The following is a 23,701-nucleotide window of genomic DNA, read 5'->3' as shown; positions in this document are numbered from 1 at the left end:
GCTTCCCCTCCCAACTCACTTTTTAAGGCCTCATTCACACGTTCGTGTTTAAATGCATATATGGAAAAATGGTGCCAGTGTCATCCGTGCTTTCAATCAGTGTTTTTCATGGATGGATAAAATACATTTTTCATGGATCAATAGACTTGTATTGGCTCTTTTCATCCATGATACAGGAAAAAAATGGACATATCTCTGTGTTGCACAGGAACCTGATCTGTAAAAAAAAACATGGACATGTGATTACACCCTTAGGTTATGAGTATGTGTTCTATCCGTGAAGAAAACAAAACGGATGCAATATTGACGTGTGCATGAGGTCTGACTTGTGACATCTCGGATGACAGTGTCTATAGTGACGATTCTGTTCTCATTTTGAGAATCTGTCTTAATATGTACCTTAGATCGCTTGTGTAGCTGCGATCCAGTCTGAGATAGTCTTCTAACATACTAAAATGATGACACTCTGCCCCCACTGCAGTAGGAGAGGGAGGCTGCAGCCGGTCAAAGAGCGTGATGATCTGTGATTCCTTGCTGTCCCTGGGTAATGCTAAATGCGTATCGCTCTTGCAAAGTAAGTTGAAAAAAAAAAACACTTCAGCAGGGTTTGTTTTTTGTTTTTTTTTTTACTTTTATTGGGATGCGGTAGAGGGACACCTACAGATATTGGACATTGCCATGTCTGTAACAACCCAATCTATAAATCTCACCTTGTCACTTAGCTCTCCCAATGAACAACATTTTAAACAAAAAAATTTAATAAATACAGAATTGCAGTTTTATGAACCTTTTCATTTAAAGATAAATTGAGTCTCATGAAAAATGTATTGCTCTTACAATACGGCAACACAGAAATTTTTTTTATTTTTTTTTTGCAACCGCTTCAAAACCGCCCACTGTACGTTTAGTCAGCTCTTGTTGGGCTTTGTGCAGTGCCGATGTTTATGAACGGTCAGCGGTCTCGCAGCGCTCAAGACCCCCAGGGTTCTGCAAGCACTGCATTTCCTGTGCAGAGCGGTAGCTCTGACAGGTGACATCATCTGGATATGATTGGATCAGATCCCAATGATGTTAAACCTTTGCTATCTTCTAGATGCCACGATCACAGCATTTGGAAGATGGCAGAGGGAGAAGACTGCTATACTCGCCTCTCTGACGCCCCCTTGATAAGATTTGAACACATCACGCGGAGTCCAGGATTGTCCTTGCAGCCACGTTATGACTTCTGTGTCTGCCAGCCACAGTGGCTTGTCAGACTCCATCAGCAGCTCAGTCTAACAAACGATCTCACAGTGTAAAACTGTCAGCTCTCATACAATACAATGCATGTGTATTGCATTGCATGAGACCAGTGATCAGAGAAATAAAGATTCAAAATCTTCAGTGCACACCGTAAAAAAAAACCAAAAAAAAAAACCTTTGCTTTTCATCATGCCACTGAACAAAAAGTATAAAAAAACGCAATCAAAAAATCAAATCTAAATAAAAAATGTAGCAAGGAAAATGTAATCTTGTCCCGCAAAAAACAAGCTGCCATACAGCTCCGACAGCGGAAAAATAAAAAAGTTATAGCTCTCAGAATAAAGCTATGCAAAATTAATTATTTTTTCTGTTAATTAGTTTTTATTGTGGAAAAGCAGCAAAACATAAAAGATATAAATGGGACCTAAAGAATAAAGCTGCCTTAGCAATTTTACCACATGCGGAATGGCATTAATAAAAAAAAAAAACAAAAAAAAAAACCTCAAAAAACAATTCCTGTATTACTGTTTTTTCTTTATTCTGGCTCCCAAAAATCTGAATAGAAAGCGATCAAGAATGTCATGTGCCCAAAAATGGTACTAATAAAAACTTCAACTCGTCCAGGCAAAAACAAGCCATCACATGCCTGTCAGATGAAATACAGTGGGGCAAAAAAGTATTTAGTCAGTCAGCAATAGTGCAAGTTCCACCACTTAAAAAGATGAGAGGCGTCTGTAATTTACATCATAGGTAGACCTCAACTATGGGAGACAAACTGAGAAAAAAAAATTCAGAAAATCACACTGTCTGCTTTTTTATCATTTTTTTTGCATATTGTGGAAAATAAGTATTTGGTCAGAAACAAACAATCAAGATTTCTGGCTCTCACAGACCTGTAACTTCTTCTTTAAGAGTCTCCTCTTTCCTCCACTCATTACCTGTAGTAATGGCACCTTTTTAACTTGTTATCAGTATAAAAAGACACATGTGCACACCCTCAAACAGTCTGACTCCAAACTCCACTATGGTGAAGACCAAAGAGCTGTCAAAGGACACCAGAAACAAAATTGTAGCCCTGCACCAGGCTGGGAAGACTGAATCTGCAATAGCCAACCAGCTTGGAGTGAAGAAATCAACAGTGGGAGCAATAATTAGAAAATGGAAGACATACAAGACCACTGATAATCTCCCTCGATCTGGGGCTCCACGCAAAATCCCACCCCGCGGGGTCAGAATGATCACAAGAACGGTGAGCTAAAATCCCAGAACTACTCGGGGGGACCTAGTGAATGAACTGCAGAGAGCTGGGACCAATGTAACAAGGCCTACCATAAGTAACACACTACGCCACCATGGACTCAGATCCTGCAGTGACAGACGTGTCCCACTGCTTAAGCCAGTACATGTCCGGGCCCGTCTGAAGTTTGCTAGAGAGCATTTGGATGATCCAGAGGAGTTTTGGGAGAATGTCCTATGGTCTGATGAAACCAAACTGGAACTGTTTGGTAGAAACACAACTTGTCGTGTTTGGAGGAAAAAGAATACTGAGTTGCATCCATCAAACACCATACCTACTGTAAAGCATGGTGGTGGAAACATCATGCTTTGGGGCTGTTTCTCTGCAAAGGAGCCAGGACGACTGATCCGGGTACATGAAAGAATGAATGGGGCCATGTATCGTGAGATTTTGAGTGCAAACCTCCTTCCATCAGCAAGGGCATTGAAGATGAAACGTGGCTGGGTCTTTCAACATGACAATGATCCAAAGCACACCGCCAGGGCAACAAAGGAGTGGCTTCGTAAGAAGCATTTCAAGGTCCTGGAGTGGCCTAGCCAGTCTCCAGATCTCAACCCTATAGAAAACATTTGGAGGGAGTTGAAAGTCCGTGTTGCCAAGCGAAAAGCCAAAATCATCACTGCTCTAGAGAAGATCTGCATGGAGGAATGGGCCAACATACCAACAACAGTGTGTGGCAACCTTGTGAAGACTTACAGAAAACGTTTGACCTCTGTCATTGCCAACAAAGGATATATTACAAAGTATTGAGATGAAATTTTGTTTCTGACCAAATACTTATTTTCCACCATAATATGCAAATAAAATGTTAAAAAAACCGACAATGTGATTTTCTGGATTTTTTTTTCTCAGTTTGTCTCCCATAGTTGAGGTCTACCTATGATGTAAATTACAGACGCCTCTCATCTTTTTAAGTGGTGGAACTTGCACTATTGCTGACTGACTAAATACTTTTTTGCCCCACTGTATGGAAATTATAGCTCTCAAAATGCGGTGAGGCAAAAACTAGTTTTCGCAATAAAAAGTCTGTGTGTGACAGCAGTGAAACATAACAATCCGATATAAATCTGGTATGGCTGTAATTGCACCATCCCAAAGAATAAAGTCGCCTAATCACTTATACCGAATGAGGAACGGCATAAAAAAATAAATAAATAAAACTAATTCTTCACCTGGGCATAAAGATTAAAAGTTAGAAAATTGTGACATTTTCAAAAGTTTTGCCAAATTTTTGATATTTTCAGAAATAAATGCTAGTTATATCTAACAAATTTTAACACTATCATGAAGTACAATATGTCATGAAAAAAACAGTCTCAGAATCGCTGGGATACATTGAAGCGTTCCAGAGTTATAGCCACATAAAGTAACACTGGTCAGAATTGTAAAAATTGGCCCGGTCACGAAGGTACAAACACTCTGGCACAAAAGAGTTAATAGGTCTAATAGTACTGATTTCATATTGAAGTGTAAGGAAACGAAGAATGTAACATTTGCTTAAATTGATGACACCTTAAACTGAATGCTAGTAATGTTGGCTGGGCTTCCATGATCCGGAACTAGCAGTGCTTTGGATGTAGTGCATGTTTGCAGCATCCAAAGCACTGCGCTCTGTTGAGCAAAGATAAATATGCATGTGCGGATTCACCATGTCCAGTAGGTTCTAGTGCTGTAATTTCTGTTGTGGAGACCAGTGTCTCCGCAAGATAAATAGACCTGCTGTAGTCTGGAAAGATGCGCCACATGTCAGTCTCCGCAGGCGTCTCTGGATGCATAGTGGTGGACATGGGATTTCTAGAAATCCCATCTACTATGCTGTAACATCTGTCCGCTGCGTGTTGGATGCTGCACAAGTACGCAGCGTCAAACTCACAGCAACTCCGGATTGTGGGTACACACCCTGACACCTCAAGTCTAATATGTGAGGTTTCTGCGTTTGCTTTATATCTCCACCCCTGGCGCTATTGTCTGCTGCAGTGACTGATCATTGTGGCAGTTTCTGTCCTAATGCAGAGCGAGGTGCAGCTCTGGAGCACAACTGCTGCTCTGGTAAGTTGAGTACTTTTACCTAAATATTGCATTCATGAATGTTTTCTGCAAAGATGACATGACTGCATTACTACCATATATTCCAATATTCTAATTCTGATAAATGAGTTCTAAATCATTCCGAGACATCTGCACATGCAATGTAGATATTTTCTTTTACTTCTGTAATTACAAAAATGTATGTAATTACCAGTTTAATCAATAGGAGACAGGAGCAGTGAAAGACTGTCATCTTTATGGTTTTCTTCCCATAGCGAGAAACAATTGACTAAATATAAGTCCTGTTCACACACGCTGATACAAAGATTTTTATTGTATGTATCGCCATTTGTTACCTGAGATCTCTGATAATAAATAGCAAAAGCTACAATAGAAATCTTTCTTCTTTGATAGTTCTTTTTGTTTGTGTGTGTTACAGTATATAACATCAAGGCTGTGTACACACAAACGCTACATTTTGTGGGTTCTTTCTGTTGCTTTGCATCTGCATATTTTCTGCAGATGTCCGTACCATAATATACAATAATAATATGGACTGAATATTGCATTTTTGCTGCTGCTATTAATTTTTCTAATGCATTTTCCTCTTTATTCGATGCGTCTATGTTGCAGATACGGTAATTAACTTTTTATTTTCTTTTAGTACAGAAAAGCTTTGATTGAGCACTTTTTCTAAGCAGATATATAATATTCAGGCTCTAACGTATAGAGAAAAAACCCGCACAGCTCTTTCGACACAGTGCGCTGCAGTTAGACTAAAATCATATCCACATCATTTGTACAGTTTAAACACAAAAAAACAAACAAAAAAGCGCAGTCTTTACACTACATGGGAATATGGCCGGAATGATTTTTGTTTTTATAAAACCACACAGCATCTCCCTCCGCCCTATAATTCCTGCAGATTTTTGTTTGAAAAGTTTATTTTTTTTGGCAGAGGATCCATTCCCTCGTGTAGAAATTCCCCAGTATTATCATAATGAAATATTTATTTTGTCACCCTTTAGCAACTGTGCACAGTTTGCAGCACCTACCTCTGATCCATATTTATCTGGTCACCCATTCCAATTTCTATTTAAGAGTTTTGAATTTTTCGCTTTGTGATTTATGTTCTACCTTCTTAAATTCGCCTCCGCGTTTGTTTATATACTAAGGTATGCAGGCGGCTGCCACTTCCCTAAAAGGTTTTTTTTCTCCTCTGGGAAACGCAAATGTCCTTTATGTCCGCTTTCTACTGAGATTACACAATGGTATATGTTGTGTAAGCTTGGTAGTTTTATGAATTTCTTATTCACACATTGGATTCTTTACAATTTCAATCAGTTTCAGTTAAGTTTTATTTTTATTACAGTATTTTAATTTTTTGTGTGACCTCGAATGACAAGGATGATTTTCATTCAATGGATTGGAACATATTTGAAAAAAATCCCAAGTGAAGTGAAATGGTAAAAAACAAAAAAAGAAATCGGAAATTCCACAATAGATTTTAGTTCTGCTTTTACTGCATTCATTATGCAGTAAAAATGACCTGGCAGTAAGATTTCGCAGGTCAGTATGATTAGAGTGTTATCAATACTGTAAGTAGATTTTTTTTTTTTTTCTTTAAATTGGTTTGTCACCATATTCTGAGACCTGTAGTTTTTTTTTTTTTTTTTTTTTTTTTGGGACTTTTTCTTTTATTGATGGATCTTTGATGACTTATTTTTTTTTGCAAGGTGACCTGACATTTTTATTGATGCCATTTTGGGGTATATTTATATTTATAACTAACTAGATTTTCTTTTCTTGTATTTCGACGCAGGTGTGTTGATTGATTGAAAACCTGCAATTAATTTTTTTTTTCTTTACATTTATTGTACGGGTTAATTTTATATTTTGATCAGATGCAATAATACCAAATGTGTTTAAGGGTAAGTTCACACGGCATTTTTGCTTTTTTTTTTTTTTTTTTTCTGCAGCAAAATCTGATCTTCTTGGCAGGAAAGAAGCTGCGTTAAAAACTCAGGTTTAGGTGCGTTTTTTTTTTTCTTTGTCCATGCTAATGTCCTTGAATTTTCAGCAGCAAACACACAGCAAATAATGATTCCTGTGTTTTTGCTGCGTTTTTTTTTCAATACCCATTCAAGTCAATGGGCGAAAAACACTGAAAGTGACATGCCCTATGTCCAAAAAAGGCAGCAAAGCACAAAATACTGATCACATAAAAAACCAATGTGTGTGCATGAGATTCCTGAAATCTCATAGACTTTGCTGGTACTGTAAGAAGCAGCTGAAAATTAGCATAAAAAACCGCAGCAAACTTGTGAACTTAGCCTTATTTCATTTTAAATGGGTAATCTGGAAAGGATGGGGGTGATTTGAATGTTGTACTTCTATGAACATGGTGTCCTCCTATGAAGCTCAGTCATAGGCTGGGCTTCACCGATGGACTAAAATGGCAGATATGGGGGGGGTTTTCAGCAGATTCCTGTCTGCCATAACAGCCTATCGGTCCTCTGTGAATCATTTAATGTAAATGCTGCTGTAAGTGATTGACAGCATAATTTAAATGGTTAAACAGCTGCAATCAAAGCCATCGCTGCTCACTGTTATTACAGGTAGGAACTGACTGTGTAACGGCCAGCATCTGTTGGGCATGGTGTGAGCTCAGGGCCTGAGCCTGCGCCATACAGTGTCTGGGTGACAAAGGCCCACCAGTAATATTGATTCTGGGAACCTAATCTTTAGATATATGTACATATTACCTGACCCTTTTTCGGAAATTCCTAGCGGGAGATGGAGGATACTGTGTGATCTCCTACAACTCTGTCATCTCAGCATATGCCTCTATATGTAATAAAAGGGGTAGTGTGTTAAATAACTTAGATGCCATGTGCTGTCTGTGTATATAGTGCATTAAGTGTACTGTGCCATGCACTGCTCATATGGGGGTCCATACTTATGACAATGTGACATTTCAGTTTGCCTTTTTTAATAAATTTGCAAAAATTACTTTTTTTTTTTTTTAAGTTAAGATGGGGTGCAGAGTGTACATTAATGTGGGAAAAAATGAATTTTTTTTTTTGCATTTACCAAATGGCTACAATGAAACAGAATGAAAAATTGAAAGGGGTCTGAATACTTTCCGTACACACTGTAAGAATGAGAAATTCTCAGATCACAATGAGAGTCAAAGGTGCACAGGGGAGAAACCATTCCCAGATCTCACTTAAACTCGGATATAATTATGAGGAATTTTCAGATCACACTTAGAGTCAAAGTAGCGCAAGGGAGAGATACACTTATGAGAGAGATTCTCAAATATTGATTAGACTCGAAGCTGCTCAGGAAGAAATTTAGAAATGGATTCAAATTAAATTACATCTTACTGTCACGATATGGTATGAAATATCATAAGTTTAGTTGCTCTTCAGCTCATGAGGTGGGCTAAACCCCCCCTTAACTAGCTGACTCTCCTTGTTTCTCTCTGGGCTACGGACTGTATGCTAGAAGGGGGTTTTATTGCCCTGGGGTCATAAATTCCAGGCTCGGAGGAAAGTCCCTTGCCCCTCCCACCTGCACTAGTTGGAACTGGAAAAGTGGCTCCAAAATTCATGAAAGATTCTTTGTTTGGTTTTTATACGATATTATGCACCATGTTTACGGTAAGAACACGAAAATATATATTCGTATTCCCACTCGGTGTATGTACCCATCCCTTGAAACTCGGGCTTCTAACTCCGTCTGGTAAAGAAGTAGGGTTTTCTCTGTAAATATGTATCCCAGATAGGACATATTTGATCTCATTAGAATGCTCACGTTAATCCGAGATGATTGATGGGTTTGTTAGAACTATGACGTGTTTTGTAGTGAAGTTATAGAAATTAGAGAAAATAGTTTAAAGTTTACTCAGAATGTAGAGAGAGGAGGGTCTGGATAAGCCAGCCTTTCTGTGATGTCACAGCCTTAAGGTATTAAGTTTGTGGCAGGCTTCCCCAGCTCAGATTGCTTCCTGACTTCTTGTCTTCTCCTGAAGCCAGCAGCACGTCCAATGAGTTGGGACGTATGGAAAACTGCCCTAGCCTGGTTGCCTGTCATGCTTTGAACATGTGAGTGTTGCTTTTTCTCATTTATTCCCTTTATGGTATAATTACCCTTGTACATATTTGCAATTGTCTAATTTGTAACATCTTTGTAAAATATTTTGATAAAACACTGCCTGACACTTTTGATGGGGTATATTATTTAATACCAGTTCTTTCTCCTGTTCTAAACCGTACCCTAAGTCTCTTGAAGGGAAAATACGCTACTGTTGTGTTGGGTTAGCTTCGGACCCGGTTAATCGAAGCTGGTGGCAGCGAGAGTGTGCTGACATTTGGGGTTATGCTGAAGCGACTGCGGCGTTGCTAATTATTGTTCCTGCCTGAGTGGGAGTAGTTATCGCGTCGCTGCAGCGTGCCCAATAGCCAGTACATAGCAGGCAGCCTTTCTGGCGACTACTTACCCAGGGTGCAGTACCTAATCTGACCTGAGGGTAAGGGGGCGCCAGAGAGCTGCAAGTGTTAAGTGGTACTGTAAGTGGGATATACATAAATCCCTGCAGTTCGTGGTATATAGAAAAGCAGTGCGATACCTAGAATAAGCCCCTGCTGTAAACTAAGAGGTCAATAGCCTTGTGTGTGGTTTTTCATCACATCGTGGAGTGGAGGGATAACTAAGATAAGCCCCCCTGCACATGTGATAGCCGTCTGTTGGCCTAAAGTCACCTCAATCCGTGACGTAGGGGTGACGGTCACGGTGGGAATCCTGACCAATTGGTGACAGCGGTCAGGGGAATCGTGACATTTGGTGGCAAGGCGGTGGGATATCTTAGAACATTAGTGATTTGGTTTGAGTAATCATTCCTCTCACTAAAAACTTGCAGAAAGTTCTTGCGAGGACTCTGCACAAATAAGTTTGGAGAACGAACTCCGTGTTTTATTAGTCTTGGGACAATTGTGTACGGGTAATTATCTCCTCCCTTCCTCTTCGTTTTTCTATCCTATCTTTTATTTGGCAACCATGGCTGTGAAAGGGGAAGCCTGGTACAACCACCAGAAGAAGGACTTTCTTGCTGGGATATGCACGTGCCATGGCCTGAACCCCCAGGGTAAGACCAAGACTCAAATGGCCGCTGAACTGGTGCAATTTGAAGCAGACCAAGCCAGGTCACAGAGCCCAGAGGCCGCAGAAGCCAGCACAAGTGAACATGGTGCTGCAGCAGAAGTCCAACCACTGAATACGGGCCCTACTGGCAACCAGGGGGGTGCAGACCTCCTCCTGCAGCTGACTCTGCATTAAGGCTCCGCAGATGACCTAGAGAGACGTCTGCAGCTGATCCAGCAATACCAGCAAGCCGAGCGGGAGGCTGAGAGAGCCACGCGCCAAGCCCAGCGAGAACATGAACTGGAGATGCTCCGGCAGGGGGGGATGCCCTCCACCGCCCAGAGACGTGAGCCCAGCAGCGCTCAGATACCTAAGCCCCGGCCCGATCACTTTCCTGTTATGGAGAAGGACGGGGACTTGGACACTTTTCTGCGGGCCTTTGAGAAAGCCTGCAGACAGTACCGGCTGCCTACAGATGAATGGGCACGATACCTGACACCAGGGCTGAGAGGTAAAGCTCTGGAGGCGTTTGCTGCCCTCCCTCAAGAACAAGATGGAGACTATGAGGCCATCAAGCAGGCTCTGATAGCCAAGTACCAGCTTACACCCGAGGTGTACCGTAGAAAGTTCCGGACCCTCCAATGTGGCCCACACGACAGTTACAGTGATGTGGTGCATGGACTGGGGACCCACTTTGACCAGTGGACCCAAGGACTGTCAGTGACCACCTTTGCACAGCTGCGAGACCTGATGATCAAAGACCAGTTCTTTCATCTTTGCCCAGCTGAGGTGCGACAGTTCGTGATGGACAGAGAACCCAAAGACGTGACGAAAGCAGCGCAGATTGCCGATGCCTATGAGGCCAACCGTAGATCGGAAGCGCGGAAGCCAGTCACCACCAGCTGGAGAGGGGGTAAGCCTGCAACCAACGCCAGTACCCCTGCCAGCCAGCACACCAGAGGTCCTGTCCCCGTAGCGAACAGCACCAGACCTACCACCGAACCTCGCAAGTGTTACCACTGCAATCAGACTGGTCATATCAGTACCTACTGCCCAGCCAAGCAGAAGAACACCCCAGCCAAGGCCCTAGGGCCTAATGCAGCAGTTCTTTTGGTGGGTGGTGTGGTTGGGAGGGTGTGTGACAACGTACAGCATGTCACTGTGGGAGGCCATGTTGCTACAGGCCTCAAGGACACCGGGACTGAACGAACCCTCATCCGACCCGAACTGGCGGCCCCTGAAGAAATCATTCCGGGGAAAACCCTAACTCACTGGGATTGGGGGCATCAGCTGTCCCTTACCGATGGCCCGGGTTTTTATTGATTGGGGTGCCGGGAGCGGGGTGAAGGAAGTGGGGCTGTCTGATAATTTGCCCACTGATGTTTTGTTGGGGACTGATTTGGGGAGGTTGGTTGCCCACTACGTCACTGATACCCCTCCCCAATCTACTAATAAGGGTAACGTTAACCCTGATGATGATGATGATGATGGGAGATCGCATGTGTTACCTGACCATGCTTTATCTTGTAATGATGCATCTATGAACCATTTTTTTTCCTAGGATTGATGGTGAAAATGTTGTACCTGTGCCAGCTGAACCTGATAATGATTTTTCTGTGAAGGTTAATGTGTCCATAGGTACAGGCGTGCCCAGCGACGTCGCTCTGCGGAGTGAGACGGCTTAGGAACCCCTAACAGGGGCAAGTGTTGGTGCTACAGGAAATGGGGAGATGCATGGGAACCGTGAGGAAGGTGATGCCATGAAAGTGACCAGTGCCACCGAGGAAGGTAACTGGCCCATAAGTAGCACTGCCCCTGGAGTGTTGGGGGTGGATGGGGAGGTAGAGCCCTTAGCAGTGCCGGCTGATGGGTCTGTAGAAACCCCCGGGGAGACAGCCTACGTAGGTGCTGTCACCCGCAGTCAGAGTGCCCGGAACGCAGATAACTGTCAGCCTTCCGGACCCTCCTCAGTCATTACTGTGACTGAACCAGAGGTGGACCCAGAGCAGGTCCAAGAGGGTTCCCGTAGGGAAGGGACCCTGACGTCGCTTCTGGCTTCCCCTAGCCAGGAGTTTCAGGCCGCTCTGCACACAGATGCGAGCCTAGAGAGTTTGAGACAACTTGCCGGGACGCTCTTCTCCGAGACTGATAAGGAGAAGGTGTTCTGGGAACGAGGAAGGTTGTACCGGGAGACAGTACCCGGAGAATCACAAAAGGAGTGGTTAAGGGAAAGACAGCTGGTCGTCCCACAGCCATTCCGGGGTGAGTTGTTGCGGATTGCCCATGAGATCCCGCTAGCTGGACACTTGGGGATCAGCAAAACTAAGGCCCGGCTGTCTCAACACTTCTATTGGCCTAAGATGGGGACAGATGTGTCAAACTACTGCCGCTCCTGTGTCACCTGTCAAAGGGTGGGGAAATCGGGGCCTGCTATTAAGGCTCCCCTGATCCCTTTGCCAGTGATAGAGGAGCCTTTCCAGAGGATCGCGGTGGACATTGTGTGCCAACTGGCCGTCCCCAGCAGCTCTGGAAAGCAATACATCCTTACTGTGGTAGACTATGCTACCCGGTACCCAGAGGCAGTAGCTCTGTCGTCAACTAGGGCAGATAAGGTGGCGGATGCCCTGTTGGCTATCTTTTCACGTGTAGGGTTTCCCAGGGAAATGCTTACTGATCAAGGGACCCAATTTATGTCTCGCCTAATAGAGGCTCTCTGTAAGAGAATGCAGGTGAAGCACCTGGTATCAAGTGCATATCACCCACAGACCAATGGCTTGTGTGAACGCTTCAATGGTACCCTCAAACAGATGCTACGCATGCTGGTTGAGACTCAAGGGCGCGACTGGGAGCGGTACCTCCCACACCTGCTGTTCGCTTACCGAGAGGTTCCGCAGGCCTCGACGGGGTTCTCCCCCTTCAAGCTCCTGTACGGCAGGCGAGTCCGGGGACCCCTTGGGTTGGTAAGAAAATCCTGGGAAGAGGAGCCGAACCCTTCTGAAGTGTCCATAGTGGAGTATGTCATGCGCTTCCGTGACAAGATGCAGACCTTGACGCAGTTGGTGCATGACAACATGACGCAGGCTCAGGCTGATCAGAAGCACTGGTACGACCAGAACGCCCGGGAGCGGACCTACCACGTGGGTCAAAAGGTGTGGGTGCTGGTCCCCGTACCAACGGATAAGCTTCAGGCAGCCTGGGAGGGCCCGTACGTCGTCCACCAACAGCTCAACCCGGTCACGTACGTGGTCACGCTTGACCACGCTCGGGGTAGGCGAAAGGCCTTTCACGTCAACATGATGAAGGCTCATCACGAACGTGAACCTTTCGTCTTACCGGTCTGCAGCTTGCCCGAAAACGGTGAGGAAGACACCCTCCTGGACATGCTGGCCCAAGCCAAGGCCAATGGGTCCATCGAGGACGTGGAGGTAAGCGCCTCGTTAACTGAATCCCAGCAATTGCAGTTGCAAACCACACTGGAACCCTTCCGGGTCGTGTTCTCCAACCGACCTGGGAGGACTCAGTTAGCAGTCCACGAGGTGGACACCGGGAATCACGCCCCACTACGGCGAACACCCTATCGAATCTCTGACCAGGTGCAGCAGACTATGCGCCAAGAGATCGATGAGATGTTACAGCTGGGGGTGATTCGACAGTCAAAGAACGCGTGGGCATCACCTGTAGTTCTCGTGCCAAAGAAGGACCGGACCACCCGGTTCTGCGTGGACTACAGGGGGCTCAACGCCATCACAGCCTCGGATGCGCACCCAATGCCGCGCATCGAGGAGCTGCTTGAGAAGTTAGCTGGCGCCGATTACCTAACAATAATGGATCTGAGTCGAGGATACTGGCAGATTCCCCTGAGCCCCGAGGCGCAGGAGAAGTCCGCCTTTATCACACCCTTTTTGGACTGTATGAGTCCACGGTCATGCCCTTCGGCATGAAGAATGCCCCTGCCACTTTCCAGCGGATGGTCAACCTCCTGCCTCAGGGACTGGAGAAGTACGCCGTGGCGTACTTGGATGACATTGCCATCTTCAGTTCCTCCTGGGAGGAACACCTGCAGCATCTCGAGGAGGTGCTCAGGCGAATTCACCAAGCAGGGCTGACTATCAAGCCGGGAAAGTGTCAGATGGGCATGAGGGAGGTTCACTACCTGGGGCACTGGGTAGGCGGGAACACCCTGAAGCCAGAGCCTGACAAAGTGGGAGTGATCGTGAACTGGCCCACTCCCGTGACCAAGAAACAGGTGATGTCCTTCTTGGGCACTGCAGGGTACTATAGGCGCTTCGTACAGCACTATAGTAGCCTGGCAAAACCTTTGACGGACCTCACCAGGAAGAAGCTACCCCACATCATCAACTGGACAGATGGCTGTGAGGGGGCCTTCCAGGCGTTGAAAACCACACTGTGCAACGCCCCTGTGTTGAAAGCAGTCGACCGTACTTGGTGCAGACCGACGCCAGCGAGTTTGGCCTTGGTGCTGTGCTCAGCCAGGTTGACTCGGAGGACCAAGAGCACCCCGTGTTATACCTGAGCCGGAAACTTTTGCCGAGGGAAGTGGCCTACTCCACAATCGAGAAGGAGTGCCTGGCCATAGTCTGGGCCCTGCAGCGCTTGCAGCACTACTTGTATGGTCGCCCCTTCACTGTGGTGACCGACCACAACCCTCTGCGCTGGCTAAACACCATGTGTGGAACCAACGGCAGGTTGCTACGCTGGAGCCTTGCCCTTCAGCAGTTTGACTTCACCATTGAACACAAAACGGGCAAAGAGCATGGGAATGCAGATGGACTCTCCCGCCAGGGTGAACCTACTAAGGTGCCCATGAAGGCATACCGTGGGGTACTGCCTCCCTAGCGCACACCAAAAGGGGGAGGTGTCACGATATGGTATGAAATATCATATAAGTTTAGTTGCTCTTCAGCTCATGAGGTGGGCTAAACCCCCCCTTCACTAGCTGACTCTCTTTGTTTCTCTCTGGGCTACGGACTGTATGCTAGAAGGGGGTTTTATTGCCCTGGGGTCATAAATTCCAGGCTCGGAGGAAAGTCCCTCGCCCCTCCCACCTGCACTAGTTGGAACTGGAAAAGTGGCTCCAAAATTCATGAAAGATTCTTTGTTTGGTTTTTATACGATATTATGCACCATGTTTACGGTAAGAACACGAAAATATATATTCGTATTCCCACTCGGTGTATTTACCCATCCCTTGAAACTCGGGCTTCTAATTCCGTCTGGTAAAGAAGTAGGGTTTTCTCTGTAAATATGTATCCCAGATAGGACATATTTGATCTCATTAGAATGCTCACGTTAATCCGAGATGATTGATGGGTTTGTTAGAACTATGACGTGTTTTGTAGTGAAGTTATAGAAATTAGAGAAAATAGTTTAAAGTTTACTCAGAATGTAGAGAGAGGAGGGTCTGGATAAGCCAGCCTTTCTGTGATGTCACAGCCTTAAGGTATTAAGTTTGTGGCAGGCTTCCCCAGCTCAGATTGCTTCCTGACTTCTTGTCTTCTCCTGAAGCCAGCAGCACGTCCAATGAGTTGGGACGTATGGAAAACTGCCCTAGCCTGGTTGCCTGTCATGCTTTGAACATGTGAGTGTTGCTTTTTCTCATTTATTCCCTTTATGGTATAATTACCCTTGTACATATTTGCAATTGTCTAATTTGTAACATCTTTGTAAAATATTTTGATAAAACACTGCCTGAAACTTTTGATGGGGTATATTATTTAATACCAGTTCTTTCTCCTGTTCTAAACCGTACCCTAAGTCTCTTGAAGGGAAAATGCGCTACTGTTGTGTTGGGTTAGCTTCGGACCCGGTTAATCGAAGCTGGTGGCAGCGAGAGTGTGCTGACATTTGGGGTTATGCTGAAGCGACTGCGGCGTTGCTAATTATTGTTCCTGCCTGAGTGGGAGTAGTTATCGCGTCGCTGCAGCGTGCCCAATAGCCAGTACATAGCAGGCAGCCTTTCTGGCGACTACTTACCCAGGGTGCAGTACCTAATCTGACCTGAGGGTAAGGGGGCGCCAGAGAGCTGCAAGTGTTAAGTGGTACTGTAAATGGGATATACATAAATCCCTGCAGTTCGTGGTATATAGAAAAGCAGTGGGATACCTAGAATAAGCCCCTGCTGTAAACTAAGAGGTCAATAGCCTTGTGTGTGATTTTTCATCACATCGTGGAGTGGAGGGATAACTAAGATAAGCCCCCCTGCACATGTGATAGCCGTCTGTTGGCCTAAAGTCACCTCAATCCGTGACGTAGGGGTGACGGTCACGGTGGGAATCCTGACCAATTGGTGACAGCGGTCAGGGGAATCGTGACACTTACCTTTTGTCAAGCAGCACTACCGACCTCCATAGCTGGGCAGAGGGAAGGGGGTCAGGTTAGGGGTAGATGGGCTTTCCCTAATTTTACCTATTTATTAACCTACACATCACGGAGGTTGCCACTCTAAGGACCTGCGCCACAGGTCCACACTCTTGGTTTTGCAGCAGAAAAATCTGCAGAAATGTAAAGTGTGCACATACCTTTTGGTTTGCAAAAATACTTGTGTGGTGCCCCTGGGACCTGGTCGTCACAGTGACATTGCTTTCCTCACAGGGAGAGTGATGATACGCTTGGAGGCAAGGAAGGATAACTTTCACCAGGTAAACACAAACATGCAACATGTTCACACTCCAGGCCACAAGGGGAAGCTTTTGATCCTAAATCTAGGTGACTCCCCTATATATATTTTGGTTTGAAGGGAAAGTGAGTCAGCGAGTGCCGGAGAGCAGACAGGAGCAGTCTGAGGCAGGAAGAACGTATGAGGAGTCGTGCAGCCACGAGAAAGTGCTGTAGCTTCTGGACAGAGATAATCCCGAAAGCAGAACAGATTGCAGTGAGCTTGTAGGAGAGCGAAGCACAGGAGAGTGATATCAGGGGAGACCAGCTGCAAATGGGCTGCCTCCCTCTGAGGCTCAGATAACCGGTAGGCGGAACACCGAGGTTGTAAGGGACTCTAAGGCTTACAGCAAAGACCGACAGGACAGCTGAACTGCAAGTTACCTGTCCGCCTCAATACCCAGGAGGCACAATGAGGCATAGAGCCCGGGTCATGATAGAGATCCTGTAAAAAGTCTTGAGTCACCTGTCATACAGGTTTGTGTCCTATCCTATATGGGGGACAGAAGAACTGTGAGGACCTTATCAACACCACCGCGCTAGAGGAAGGCTTTTAACTCCACCTGGGTAAGGGGACTCCCAACTTGCCTCCAAGCCGGCCAGACTCTGCCTATCCTGTGATCTGGTACCCTGGACTGCAGTTGCCTGAGGCCTACAGTAAACCAGGTAAAGAGACTGCAAACCTGTGTCCTCGTTCTTTACTGCACCATTCATCTTCCATCTACACACCAGGAGCCCTGGGGATATACTTCACCTGTGGGAAGTTATACCATCCAGCTGCCATAACCTCACCCCAGAGGACCCTTAAAGCAGCGTCAGTCCCCACTGACCGAATACCACAGGTGGCGTCACAAACATAAACTATATTCAATTTCCCTTTTACATTCATGTCCAGGGCCACGGACCGGGTCGCCACCACCGTGACGTCCCCTGTGAACACCGGACCCGGTACCGGGTACCCCACAGCCCTGGTGGGCGACTCGTTTGTGCAGATGCCTTGGTAAATTTTGCTGATGTTTCCACCCTTAATAGTGACATTTACAAGACCTATTAACCACAGATCTATTTGGCTTGGTAACTATCACAATGATGCAAGTTTAGTCCTGCACTAATGCGTATATTTAATAATGTTAAAATAGGCACAAATTATGGAAACTCCATGAAGAGTTTTGCTCCTACGTGATTTTTTTTTATTTTAAGTTTAATATAACTTCAATTAGGTCATTAGATCGAAGTCCCACTGTGTTTCGCTCCAGGATATTCCTTTTTTTTTTTTTTTTTAACTTAAGCCATGTTTCTGTGTTACATTACTTCACAGCAAGATGCACAGAGCCCAAGTTCTTATAATAAGGGAAGTGGAAAAGCAGATGTGTCATATTAAACTAATTTATTGGAAATGTTTGCCTTTTCATCCCTCTTAAATGAACAAATAAAATCCTGAGGACAGGAAGAACAGGAGTATGTGTTTACACTGTGCTCCTGTCCAATGTCCGCAAATCATATGTGCGATAAATGGCTGAATCGTCTCCAAAAGGTTGAAGCATAAACAAAGTATGGTGGCTAAATACTAAGGTGGAGATTTAGTGTGCCAGACAATTTTTAGCATCTTACTGAACGGTTTTGAAAAGTGTCTAAAGAAGGAGGTATAACTTGGTGGATTCTAAAACAACGAAAAGACAAAAACAGTAGAAATGACCAGATAAACCAATGACATGTAATACTGATGGAGAAAGGATGCCAACCAATAAACTAGCTTTGGGCGAAGGATTGCATCTCTGGATACTTTTTTTTTTTTTTAATGTTTTTGCCTAAATCTTATTGATTTAATATTTGACTTGACATCTGGTTCCACAATGTCATATGCATTGTACATCGTTTTTGACAAGATTTTATAAAGCTTGTTCTATTAAAACCCTAGCTGCAACAAAGATAGAAAAAATTGTGCCTAGTCTTCCCCAGCACATAACATGTTTTTCAAACAATCTCTATAATATCCATTTAATTTATAAAGAAATTTGATTGTCAATTTTATCCTGAATTGGAACCAAATTCTGCAAAAATGGGTGCCATGGACTGCAGGTGGTATTCTAAGTGCCCATTTAAGTCAGTAGTGGTCATGCCTTAAAGAGTTATCCACTGTTGGATAACCTCCTAATAATGAGCTCAGGGAAGTGACTTGTGCTGCTCCTCCATTCTCTGTGCTGCATTCCCGGCTGGGTTCAACATCCGGTAAAGGTATCATGTGGACTCTATGGCCAGTCAGCAGTTGCTTATCAGTGGAAGTGTTCACATTTTGTTTCTTCTGCTAGAGCAAAAGTTGAATGTTGCAGACAATCAGCGGCTGATTGGCTTCAGGGATGAGTCTACATGATGTCCCTGTCAGATGTTGATCTCAGCAGACCTGCTGGAGACACTGCACTGATTTTTAGAAAAATGGTACTGGTCCAGAAGCATCAATATGTTTTTATTGAATTTCCAGAACCTGCTGATGAGGGTTTTTCCAGTAGAGAACAACCCCTTTAAAGCTAAAGCAAGGAGTAGAGTCTAAGTGATTTACATGTTCCCTTATTCCCTACAAGGTAGCATCAAATTTATCGTGGGACTCCCTAGGTTTCTGCTTTTTATGGAGGGTTTCCCATTAGCTCAGTGGTGCCAGAACATAAAACTGTTATTTTGGTCAAAAAAATTTGAACTGGCAGGAATTGGGCTGAAGTCAGTCGGCAGCAGACAATTGAACAAAGTCTAAAAGACAAATTGAATTCTATACATCGTAAGCATTAACAAACCTTAGCCGTCTAGGGACCAAATTGCCGTAATTGCTCAATCCTAGATTACCGTGGGAAGGATCGTCATTATAGTTGGAGCACATGAGCATTAGTGGTAATCGGGACCACTAATGCTTTTTTTTTTTTCCGGTACCGGAATTATCTGGACGTGTGAGACTGCCCTTAAATAGTACTGGAAAAGTTCCCACTTCAATCATGTCAGTGGCATGCACACTAACGAATTAATAATGCCAGATATTTGCCCCCATTAATAGTAAGATTCTCTTGAGGGTGCCATTCTAAATTTTCCCAGTAAAAGTCAACTCCCACACCCGACCCTCCTAAAATACTTTATACAAACCATTGTTATAGACCTGTAGGCACTTTGAGGCACCAGATAGTCTTAGCAATACTTATGTTGGGATTTTTCCTCTTTTACACAACATATATTGAGGTGAAAAATTGTATTGGTTCATTAGGCCTCTTGAAGTAGCCATATAATAGAATATGGTCCTTGGCCTGAAAAGCTGATGCATCTCTAATTTAATATGCATGGGTGTTTCCCCACTCTCCACCAACATATGATGTTAGGAAAAAGGATTGTCATGTTGAAAGCAGCAGCTGACTTGCCTGTCCTCACTGCAAATGTATGTACACAGGGCTTAACTGAGCATTCATGTATATGAGATGGGGGTTGGGAGAGATGGATGCTGCTTTTTTTTTTGTTGTTGTTTTTTTGTTGTTTTCTGATTATGATATAGTAGGATAATGCAGGTCCATTATGAGTTTAAGGTGAGACACAAAGAAGAGCCAATAGTCTTCAACAACATCTCTGTTGTGCTGGAAGGATTGTTAAGACTTTCCCGAGGATTATAAACTATAAAGCTGTGTTTTCTTTGAGAATCTGGTGTTTACTGTATGACTAATGGTCAGTATGTTCCATTTAATTTCTCCTTACCAAACCTGACCACCTTGAGCTTGGCAGTACAGATGTGTGTTTTTAGGATGTCCTTGTATAACCCAAAGTCTAAATCGGATCTGTGACTCCAGAGGTGATGTAGTTAAAGGATAAACATCTTAAAAGTGTCGGAAGAGAACTTCCTAAAAAATGGTTGGCAAAAGTGGAAAGACAAACATGTCCTGGTTCTAGAAACTATATAATTATATGTCTGTACATCCACTATTGGTTCCTTATTGTCTAAATAAACTTGCACACGAGCCCAGAATGTTGGAAGTGTGTTAGCCACCCACAGTATTTAGGGGCTGCCAAGTGTCTCTCCTTGGCAATGGTCATATTTTCCAGCGGTAAAGTCACTATTATGTTTAATTACTGAGGATTTTTGGTTTCTTGTGTTTTGCTGCCAAGTTACCACACGCCCTATTTTTCATATGTATGCCGTTTGCAAAGACTATGCTGCTTTCATATGGGCAAAATGTTAAAGAAAAATCATTGGTAGTATCACATGTCTGTATATTGTAAATGTGTGATGTTTAAATAATGGGAATGGCCACGAACAACATTTACCCAAAACAGTGGTAAGCTAATAGGTAAATTTTCCCCAATCTATCCAACCTTCCATTAGATTTTCTCATATGGTTTTCATGGCTGTTGGCTCATTTTGAGTGATTTAGGCTATGTTTCACATTTTTTTGAAGAGTATTTTGAAATAGAACCTCTCCAAAATCTTCCTGAAAACTCGATCAATAACTAAATTTGCTATTCTTGCAAGATTTTTCATTTGGCAATTTGAGAGGGTTTTAAAAATGCCTCGTAGAAGCGAGAAAAGCTTTGGAATTTGTTTGAACTGCAGGGGGAAGAAAACACTCTTCCAAACCTCTTTAAAAGAACATTAGAAAAATTTTCAGGAAAAGAAAAACTCTTCCAAAAATCCTGCTAACTTGACCACATCCCCTCCCCCAGAAAAAAAAGAAAAAGAAAAAAGAATGTTCCCTGAAACTAAACTTTATTTTTATGCCTGAAAAAAACTCTACATAGCTTTTAGTTTTGCATTAACTGTAGGGCTTCACGTTGGAAGACATTGGAATGGCTATTGAATCAGTCCTGTGTAGTACATCCATGGGTTTTAGAAATGGCAAATTTGTACATGGTTCCAGGAGCTTCACATTTGGCTAACATTCCATAGATGAGGGCTACAAAGCCAGAAATGGTGAATTCAAGATAACGCTCTCTTGCTTATATTTTTATTTCATTCTGTGCTATTTTTACATTTTAATCAAAAGTTTTCAGCTTAATAACATATTTTATTTCTTTTGCAGAGCATATGTGCACAGTGGTGTACTTCGACGACTGCATGTCTATCCATCAGTGTAAAGTTTCCTGTGAGTCTATGGGCGCATCAAAATACCGGTGGTTTCACAACGCATGTTGTGAGTGTGTTGGTCCAGAATGTATAGACTATGGCAGTAAGGCAGTGAAATGTATGAACTGTATGTTCTGAGCCATTATCCCCAGGCTCTTTTCTGCCCACTGTATAGAACTGCCACTAAGATGTTGTATAATCTGTGCTGAACTACAGCAGCACATGACACTGTCCATTTGAAGAAAATGGTAAAGAAGAAAATGTCACATAGAAAGGAGCATTCAATTTTTGGTAACAACATTTTTTGTTTTTATACTCTAGATTTTTGTAAATGTTTTAGATTGCTGTGTACTATTTCAGATTTGTATTTTTTATAAACCATGTACAATTAAATTTTATTATATAATTTACCATATCAGTACCATTTATAATGTTTTTACATTTGGGAGAGCAAAGTTTCTGTAACAGAAAAAAGGTTTGCTGTGATATTATGACTTAAATGGCCATTCCCTGAAATAGTTTAAAGGCAAAGGCATTGTTTACTGAAAAAGTATATTATGTAACTTGTATATTTTTCTTGATGTTATTCCTCTAATTTTGGGATTTTTTTTATAATTTGTCGCACTTTTGGTCAATACTTTGAAATGTTTCATAAATCAATTTTACTTACTTTTTTGCATCTTGTGTTTTTGTTCCTTTAATTGTGTGAAAAGAGGTCTATTTTAGTAACTAGCGACTCTTTAAAATGTACTACAAACACTGGAAATGCTAATTATATAATTATAACAATTGTAGCAAAGCCAGGTAGTCTAGGGTTAAATCCTACCTCAACAGGTTCTGATTAGATCACCTGGCTAGCCCTGCATATACCTAGACTAGCTGTTCTCCTTAGTCAGTTAACTCAGGGAAGCTGACCAGATTGGATGTGTCTTGGAGCTAAAGAGAGCTATTTCCGAGCTGCTACTGAGCAGGCGTGGGCAGCACCATCTTGGATGAGGAATTTTTTTTCTTCTCCAGTAAGATGACGTTGCTGGTGTATGCGCAGTAGCTGCTATCAAATCACCAAAGCAGACACCAATGGCAGCTACTGCGCAGGCGCGGCGGGTGCCATTTTCAATTTTTTTCTTAGGTTTTTTTTTTTTTCCTCTAGCTGAATAACCTGAAAAAAAGTATTATTGGCACACAAAACATGTGATATTGCTGCAGAGCAGGTGCCGCAGTTGGCACCTGCCTGCAGAATAGTTTTGTTTGTTTTTTTGTCTTCACTATGTACATATTTTAATTATACAAACTAGAGGGCAGGTCAGTGAGGGAGTAGTGACCTGTCAGCAGTCTGCATTATGATTATATAATCCAAGCACCTCATACACCAACCCTGCCTTAGGGCACAAGAATCTCATTAACCCAAAACTGAAAATAAAGATTAAAGAACAACCATAAGACAGATTTCATCAACTCGGGTATCATTTTAATCAGTATAATGGCGCTGACCTGACACTGTGTGTAGGCTACTGTGCACAATCCTGCAGACAGGTTCCCTTTAAGCAATTAGTTGATGTGCAGCAGCAGAAACAGTTACATCAGCAGGATTTTGGCAGCAGTTACAACAGAAGCAGCACATTGCTCTCTGGGCAGAAAGTGTCTGGATCAAGAAGATTTGCATCATGCTCCTGCCCAAGTAAATGTATCCGTGTGACGCGAATGGTATGGAAGGCCTTACAGAAGATGACTCTGGAGCAGACCTGGGCAAACTGCAGCCTGCAGGCCACATCTGGTCCTCTGGCTTTTTCAGTCTGCCCCACAAACCGAGACAGCCAAAGGGCTGAAACAAGTGGCCCTCTGGCTGTACCGTACCCTCCGCCGTCCATCCGTTGCTGTCGCCGCTATCTACATCATCAGATATGTATACAGTGGCATGTGAAATTTTGAGCACTCCTGATCAAAATTACGGTACTGTTGTAAACCGTTAAGCAAGTTGGAAGATGAAATGATCTCTAAAAGGACTAAAGTTTTTAAAGATGACTCATTTATTTTAGGCAAAAAAATATATATATATTTATTCAGTCGCCATGACAGCACAACGAGAGAGGGGATCCGCCCTTCAAGGACAGGAAACCTACAGACATTAAAAGGGCGGTACCTCTCTCCCACGTCAGTTGGTTTCCTGTCCCTGACAGCGGAACCTGTTCAGACAGGCCTGTGAAGTAGGTCAAAGGTATGAAGACCTC

At 43.6% G+C, this 23,701-nt stretch overlaps 1 protein-coding gene across 1 annotated transcript in view; it reads left to right on the top strand.

Annotated features, from left to right (window-relative positions):
- The window catches only part of TWSG1 (twisted gastrulation BMP signaling modulator 1), a 53,311-nt gene extending 31,169 nt beyond the window's left edge, over window positions 1–22,142 (top strand). The window contains exon 5 of the mRNA XM_069731053.1: window positions 21,430–22,142. Within this exon, the coding sequence (XP_069587154.1) occupies window positions 21,430–21,611 (182 nt within the window). The 3' untranslated portion in view covers window positions 21,612–22,142. The remainder of the gene's footprint in view (window positions 1–21,429) is intronic.
- The last annotated feature ends 1,559 nt before the right edge of the window (window positions 22,143–23,701 follow it).

Source organism: Ranitomeya imitator, chromosome 6 (assembly GCF_032444005.1).
Source record: "Ranitomeya imitator isolate aRanImi1 chromosome 6, aRanImi1.pri, whole genome shotgun sequence".
In the NCBI taxonomy this organism is placed as follows: Eukaryota; Metazoa; Chordata; class Amphibia; order Anura; family Dendrobatidae; genus Ranitomeya; species Ranitomeya imitator.
This window is presented reverse-complemented; position numbering and strand designations above follow the sequence as displayed.